The 8,424-nt window shown below is 38.3% G+C and overlaps 1 protein-coding gene across 1 annotated transcript; it reads right to left on the bottom strand.

The window, feature by feature from the left end:
• Positions 1-298: 298 nt before the first annotated feature.
• On the bottom strand, positions 299-1,896 carry LOC112785570 (carboxylesterase 1-like). Its single transcript, XM_025829030.2, has 4 exons — positions 1,867-1,896; positions 1,682-1,706; positions 683-1,284; positions 299-598 (listed from the first exon to the last, which is right to left on the bottom strand). The coding sequence occupies exons 1-4, from the start codon at positions 1,894-1,896 to the stop codon at positions 299-301; spliced, it is 957 nt and encodes a 318-aa protein (XP_025684815.2).
• Positions 1,897-8,424: the final 6,528 nt, after the last annotated feature.

Genomic DNA, 8,424 nt, shown 5'->3' with positions numbered 1-8,424 from the left:
TTAATTGCTGTTAAAAATATATTATTAATAATAATAACAAATATATAATTATTACAAAAATATAGATTAAATAAGATATATAGTAACTAGAGTAAACTACTATTTGTACCCACGAAAGTTGAAAACGCTGACATATCTACCCATAGAAAAAGAAAATTACCATTTGTACCCATAAAAAATTATTTTTATAAGCAAAATTACCCAAACCCTAAAAAATTACCTAAAATCCCTAAATTACCCTTATCTTCACCACCACACCACCTCCTTCACCCAATCACCTTTCTAATCCTAACCCTCTTCACCCAGCCACCACCCCTCTTTCCCTTTCTAACACACTCTCACCATTACTTCCCACTCCGTCCCCACCGCTGCTCCAATGGCTCTTTGCCACACCCTCCTCTCTTTCATCCTCACAGTCACAGCAACACTTGCTGCCGCTTCCCCAGAGAAGAAGAGCACCTTCATGGTGCAAGTACACCATGAATCCAAGTCCTCCATCTTCCCAACCTATAAGTACTGGTACGAATTCTCTCTCGCTTCTATTATCAACCATGCCACTACAGATGAAACCACCACCACCGCTGCCTCCGCCGTCGTCCTTCACACTTACGACATTGTCTTTCACGGCTTCTCAGCAAAGCTCTCACCTTTAGAGGCCCAATCACCTCCTTCACCCAATCACCTTTCTAACCCTAACCCTCTTCAAGTCCTTCGCTAGCCTCAGCTCCGACGGAATTCTCTTCTTCCCTTCGAAAAACGGCTGAATCAATATCATCCCTTTGATCTTCAGCGGCCTGATCTGGTCTGCCTCCGCGGCTGCACGTAGACCCGCGTTGTACGCTATGTTTCCTCCAGCACTCTCTCCCATGAGATAGCATCGGGAGAAATCAGTATGAGCCAGCCACAAGTCATTGGAGGCTCTGATCCAGTGCAGTACCTGCACCGAGTCCTCGTACGCCACCAGCAAGCGATGCTCTGGAGCAAGGCGGTAATCGACAGAAACAACGACGGATTGGGTGGCGTTGGCCATGCGGACGCAGAAGTCGTGGAAGTAGGTGGAGTTGGCATGGTAGAATATGAAACCGCTGCCATAGTAGAAGACGATGAGGGGAAGGTTGGGGTGGTTAGAGGGAGTATTGAGTGCTTGGCGGGGTAGGTAGATCCGCGCCCAGGTGTGCTTGGATTGGTCGATGGTAAGGTCCTTGGAGAGAACGGGTATGGGTAGAGTGGGATCTGGTGAGGGAGGGGTCTCTGGATAGTTTTGGAGGCGGGTGAAGGTGCCGTCTGGGTTGAGGTTAGAAAGGGGATTGGGTGAAGGAGGTGGTGTGGTGGTGAAGATAAGGGTAATTTAGGAATTTTAGGTAATTTTTTAGGGTTTGGATAATTTTGCTTGTAAAAATCATTTTTCATAGGTACAAATGGTAATTTTTTTTTTCTATGGGTAGCTATGTCAGCGTTTTCAACTTTCGTGGGTACAAATGGTAGTTTACTCTAGTAACTATTATATTATTATCATCGCTAAAAATTTAGTACTAAAAATAATTTTTGTTACGGTGACTAATCCAATATAATATGATGGAGATAGAACATGAATTCGAAGCAAGTTTATCTTCAGTATTATTCCTTTTGGACCAGAAAATTATGATTATGTGTGTTTTCCTCTTCATATAGGTAAACCAACCATCTTCGTTCTCAAAGTATACATCCTGTAAAGCAATTTTATGAACAAGAGAAAAAAAAGGTTATTGTTTTAAATCAACTACTTTGTAGAGAAAGAGATTAAAGAGCATTATGGATGAGTCATCTCTATTTTAATGGAGATTGGAGACAACGATGTTAGCCAAGTAGGATATCATTCATGCCGACCAGGATCTTAGTAGGAAGGTCCCATTCCATCACATCTCCAACTGTTTCAGTTGGAAAATAGTTGATAATAATAATAATAATAATAATAATAATAATAATAATAATAATAATAATAATAATAAGTTTGCCAAATTAAAGTAAAAGATAAAGTGAGGATAATAAAAAGGTAAATTAAAGCGGAGTTTATCTTTTATTTATTTAGTTATATCTTATCCATCATCATCCTTGTGCAACTTTTTTTTTATATATATAGATAAAGTCTAAACTCTAAAACACTACTAATCTCTTAGTATAAACGCCGTTGAAGATAAAAGGAGGATGGCAAAAGAAAACCATATATATCCAAAGTGAAAAGTAAACAAATAAGGCTAAATTCAAGCTTGGAGACACGTCTAGATATATGTGGCATGGAGGACAAAAGATTATTATATATAATGTGCAAAAAAGTGTTGTAATTAATTAGATTATTTACCTTTAATAACTAACAGTAGTTAGGATTCTGTTGCTAATTTGTTAACTTGTGATTAATTCCAAATGAGGCATATTCAGTAACAACTTTAGGCATATTCCTCTGTTATTCCAGAATTCAGAAGACAAATAATGTGCAAATATTAACAAGTCTCTAGACTCCCCCCACCCATGAGGCCAAGTTATCCGTGGCAAAATGAAGCTCAGACAATAATTAGTCGGACAGAAATTATCAAAATATTTTCTTTTTCACAATTTGTGCATTTCAATAAACACTATAAAAGATATTCCAAGTAATTAATAATATGACAAAAAATAAAAAAGATACCGAAATTTTTATCATGAAAAACTCTAGAAAAGGAAACTTTGTATTAAGTTTAAAATAGAAGATGCAAAGAGTGTTAAAATCGTGTAAAAGTAATAATGTTCGGGTATTGACCTAAATGGGTGTATGGATGGTCGATTGATTGGGATTGGTGACGAATGTTTAGCTTCGGATGGTGAAAAATGACACCTACAATAACACTCTGACGCTTAAGCTGGAGAGAATTTTGTTAATGTAATGAGATTGGGTTGAATTCATATATTTGTGGAGCCTTTATCTTCTTATTTGTACTGAACAGCAGAATCTGCTAAGAGTCCTTGATTTGAAGGATCATGATGACCTCCTTCCTCTTTAGGCACAAAGATATTTAATTAATTGTGGAATCAGGAGATTCTAAACCAGATCGATCTTTCCCTTCTCAATGGCGATGGCCTTCTCTCAGTGGGTCTTTATTGACGCGCCAGATTGGGGCCTGTGGCAAAAAGGTTGGGAATCTTGGTCTAGAACAGTGCCTTCAAACACGTGGGGTCGCTAACTCATGACGTCCCATGTTTTTGCTTCAACTATTGTTTCCTTCGGATCCGTAGCATCGCGAGGTATTCAGATCCTCGAAACTGCTGACCTTTTAAACTGATGCAATGTTTACGCTACTCAAGGCATTGTAACTACCAAGGGGTAGTGGATTTTAAATGCTGTTGTGAAAGCCCGTTTTGCTCTTATTCCCTCATCACCCTTTATGTGGATTCTTTCAATTTTTGAGTCATCACTTCTCCCTTGCTTTCTATATTTCTTTCTACTAACTTCCATTCCCAAATTCATGCTTCTCCTTGCCTCTATAATCCTCAGGCTACTTCGTCGTCTGGTGGTAGACTTAGTTGTCATTTTTGTCATAGTTATTCTCTGCATTCCATTTTTGTTACGATTTTTTCTTTCATTTTCTCGTTATTTTTCCCTTGTTTGGTCCTGCTTGCATGTTTTCTGGGTTTCAAAATTTTTTTAGAGTAGTGGCATATCTAATTTTTCATAAAGTAATAGTGTAGTGGGGGTACCACTACATCTTTAACACGTAGATGGTTCTAGCTTTTTGGTTTAGTTTTTCTGCTATGGGAGCGTTGGGTAGGCTGACAATGGTGGTGGTGCCCCTACTATAGGTTTGGTGAGAAGGAGGCCGGAGCCACAATGTTGGGGTCATATCTTCCCTGACCAGGGGGTCTTTGCCTGGTTTGACTAGTGTACAGTCGACGTGCTGGGTACCCTTTCACGCCTTGGGGAGGTCAATCTCTAAGAGCTTCGGGAAGCGAGGGCTATCAGTAGGAACATTCTGGCAGAGGAGCACTATGATCTTTCTCTTCCCACTGATTATAAGCGCGTCTGATATCTCAACTTGGAGGCTCCTCGGGTTGTCGTTTGGATGTGGGTTAACAAGTCCATGTTCTCGGTTCTGGGGTTCGTTTCCTTTTTTTAGTGTTTTTATGGTATCTGTGGAATCGGTGCTCCGTAGCGCCGTTGCTGCTTCACCCAAATAGTTGGGCGGTAGCCATTAGGTGCTTTGAGCTCGTTTGTAAATATCTAGAGATTCCCATTATGGTGGAGGTTTCTTATTCTTCTTTCTTCTAATTATTCCAAATTGGGAGATAAGAAGGGTTATATGTCTTTCTGAGCTCAAGTAAAGAGACAAATCTTTGGTCTATTCGAGGACTCATTTCACAGTTGTAAGGAGCAATATTTCAAAGTCAGGCCCGCTCGGGGTAACCATCCATTTTGGTTGACCTAGGAGGGTGAAGATAGATTCTCGACCTACTGGAACTATGGGGTGTGGGCCAACTATTTAGCAAAATTTTCATTCGAGGTTCTTTCTCCGAAGAGCCAAGATATCGCTGACATCCTCATGGACATTTTGGGTGATAATCCCATGACTCCAAGGAATGTATTAGGTGACTAGAAGGCTGGTTGCCAGCTAGTTGGTACGTCCTTTCTTGTTTATTCTTTTTTATTTAAGTTATGAATTTGTCTTCTCGTGGCAGTGTTTGATCATTGTTTGCTTTGTGACTTCTCCTTCATATCTAAATTTTTCTCTTATTTTTTTCTCCAAGTACTCATATGTTCTTATTGCTGCTTCTGAACCTTTTTGCAGTTAGGATGACAGGTCGTAACACAACTTTGATTGCTTTGAGAAATGCTTTCTTGGCGGATGAGGAGGAGGTCGCTCCCGAGCAGCCCGAGCAAACTGGGGTTGGCGAGCCTTCTGGTGCCCCTAATTCGAGGAGGGTTGAGGTTCAAGCTACCGAGGTGGCAGCGAATGCCTCTAGGGATCGGGTTTTGGTGGATGGCGATTAGAAGATCATGGAGATCTTGGATCCAGAGCTAGAGAAAAAGAAGAGGAAAGCTGAAAAGCTCACTTCACTAGCTCGTCTCCCCAAGGTTGGTCATGTCACAAGGATTCTATGTCAGGGGGTTATTGATTTGCTTCTATGTTTTGCCGCGGCCGAGGACTAGCCGGGGTGGATCTGGGGGTAGGCGAGATGGATAGAGCATGCCTTGCTCTGCTCAGTCACGCTTGCTCACAAGGCTAAGATGGTGCTAGCACATTCCCATCTTTTGGACAGGAAGATTCGCCAAGTCCAGCTCGACATTTCCGTGCTAAGGAGCTAGAAGGAGACCGCAGAGAAAGAGAACGACGATATTTGGGAGAAGGCAGACTCAGCGGGAAAGGAGATCCAAGGCTTTTGGGATCGAGAGATAGAGCTTCTAAGGGAGGTTAGTTGGCAGAAGCATTTGCTGGGAGAATCCGAGAACGCCAAGACCGAAGTGATGAAGCTCACTAAGACTTCTAGGGAAAGGGCCGAGGCAAGCATGGATGAGGCCTCAGAATGTTAAGGCTGCAGTGACCGCTACCGAGGAGGCCTTGAAGACACAAATCCAAATCTTGGCTCCCAACGTCAATGTGGGCCAGCTTGGTGCCTTCAAGGTTGTGAGGGATGGCCAAATCGTAGACCTTTAGGAATCTTACTTTGTATTTATTTTAAAGTATTTCTTTTTAAAGTGTTTGACGACGAGAATCTAGACCGGCTTAGAATTTCTTAATATAGAAAAGAACTTCTTCGTTGATAACGTAGCATGAACTGGCAATCAAATCCCATATTAAAGTTTAAATAAAGGTTGTCACAATGCAAACCAATATAAAAAACCGAAAATATTAAACCTCGAGTCATTTTTTCTAGGAATTGCAATTAAGTGCTCAATTATTGGCTATGAGGGAATGGGAGTTGTGATAGAAATTGACAAGAAAATTAAAAGGCAAGAAATTAAATAAGCATGCAAGGGAATTAAAACTCAAAGCAAGTAAATCAAAAATGGAATTCAAGTGGCAAAAAGGAACACTTGGCAAAGGTTGGGAATTAAGGATTCCTATCATAATCATAGACCACAAACATGGTAATTGCGAAGAATTAATCCCAATTAGTTAATCCTAACATCGAGGATAATTCAAAACGGCATAATTGATCTCAATCTACAAATCCTAGTCAAATCGCTAATTAACTTAGGGAAAGACTAGCGTTAGTAAAAATCAAACCAACTAATAATCCTAATCACAATCTAGAATGGACATCTATGACTCAAGTTCACCTAATTACCCAATTTCAAGCTAAGCCAAAAGTGTGAAAAACTATACAAAAACTAGAAGAGACATTTTATCAAACACCTAGCATGCATAAAAGGAAAATCACGATAAATTGCAATAGAAATAAAATCTACACTATTAATTGCATGAGAATAATGATCAAAACTCAACAAGCATCCAAGAAACATGAAATATTAAAATTGTATTAATGGAATCAAAATTGACAAAAGTATATGTAACTAAGAGTAGCAAAATTGAGAAAATAACCAAAGAAACTAAGAGGATCAAGGCAAGAGAACATGAAAATATAAATGAAACTACACTAAAACAAGAATCAAAGACTAAAATTAAAGAGAAACTAAGCTAAGAATCCTAAATTCTAGAGAGAAAGGAGAGCCTCTTTCTCTAGAATTTCAAATCTAAAACATGCTAAAAACTATCTAAAAATTGATGTATGTGTATTGTGGTATGTTTTCCCAAATGTTGCCCTTCATTTGCAGCTTCAGAACTTCCAAAATTGGGCCAAGAGGCCCCCAAATCGCGAGCCACGTGCTTCATTAATGAGGAAACGCGCCCAGACTTGTGCGTATGCACAGGTGTGTGCGTATGCACACTACAATGTGTGCTTCTCCTTTGTTTTCTTCATGTGTTCTCCCTTTTTGCATGCGAAATCCACTTCTACCAAACCATTCTTTCTTAATTGACCTGAAAATACTCAACATCGAATGGAATAAAAGTAGAATAAAATTGCTCAATTTAGGCACGAAAAAGCATATTTTTACATTTTGGTACAATTTGGAGAGAAAACACAAAAGTATGCTATTTAAGTGAATAAATACAGGTTTATGTGATGAAATCCACTCAATTTAATCCAAATTTTACCATCCAATATGAATTCATCAATTTTCCCACACTTAAACAATAGCATGTCCTCATACTAATCATAAACAAGGAGAAGGATCAAAGGGCAAACAATTTATTGTATGAAACTATCTATATGCATGCAAGTATACTAAATGCTATCCGTATCTATCTGTACTATAGTTTCCTATTGAATCGGTAAAGCCTGAAAATACTTAACACACAGATCATGGCTTCGAATGGTAATAAAGGATGATTAAAATAATTATTTTTAAGGCATAGAAAACATATATCATAGAATAAGGAAGGAATTGTAAAACCATGCAAATCATATGGATAAGTGGGTGAAGAATTAATAAAAACACTCAATTGAGTACAAGATGAATCATAAAATAGTGGTTTATCAATCGGCAAAACAAACAACTAAATTTCCAAGCAAGCAAAATGATATATAGGGCTAAACAAAGAAATATTTCAGTGCGATCAAAATCCAAAGAATTGACTCGAGATTTTCAAAAGTAAAGAAGCAACTTGCAAGAAAACATAAGATAAGATGTGTGGAGACATATAATTGAGAAGTCAAACCCTTCACTAGATATGTATATGCACTCTATTTGCTCAAGTGTTTAGGGTCATTTCACTCAATTCTCCTCTAATCATGCTTTCTAAAGTTTGTTCTTCATCTAACCAATCAACAAATATTCAATGTATAAATACACTTATCATGAGGACTTTTCATAAGGATGTAATGGGGCTAGGTCAAGGTAAGGGTATATATGACTAAGTGAGCTAGAATTAGAATCTTTAATCAACTTAAGCTCTCACCTAACATATAACAACCTATATAATTCCAACACAATTCCTAGCTACCCATAATCTCACTTTTTCACATACTCATGCATTCTTTTCAATCACAACACATATGCATTGTTATTATTATTACTCTTCTTTGGGGTATTTTGTCCCTTTTTTATTCATTTCTCTCTTTTTTTTTTCCAATTCTATTTTCTTTTTCATCAACAATAACATAATATATACAAAAGGTGAATGCATATGGTTTACATAATTCATACATGAGTATGTATCCAAATTTCTAAGATTTTTCAATAAAGAGCATGAACCATATTTTCATCAACCAACGTTTCCAGATTTTCCCACACTTAAATGGCATACACACTCACTATCCTAAGCTAATCAAAGATTCAAATAGGGAGACTAATTGTTTTCCTCTTAGGGTTAGTGATGTAGTAACATGAAGAACTAAATGGGGTTAAAAAGGTTC

The sequence above is a fragment of the Arachis hypogaea genome, chromosome 20 (assembly GCF_003086295.3).
Source record: "Arachis hypogaea cultivar Tifrunner chromosome 20, arahy.Tifrunner.gnm2.J5K5, whole genome shotgun sequence".
Taxonomy (NCBI): Eukaryota; Viridiplantae; Streptophyta; class Magnoliopsida; order Fabales; family Fabaceae; genus Arachis; species Arachis hypogaea.
Note: the sequence above shows the minus strand (reverse complement) of the source record. Positions and strands in the feature narration are given on the sequence as shown.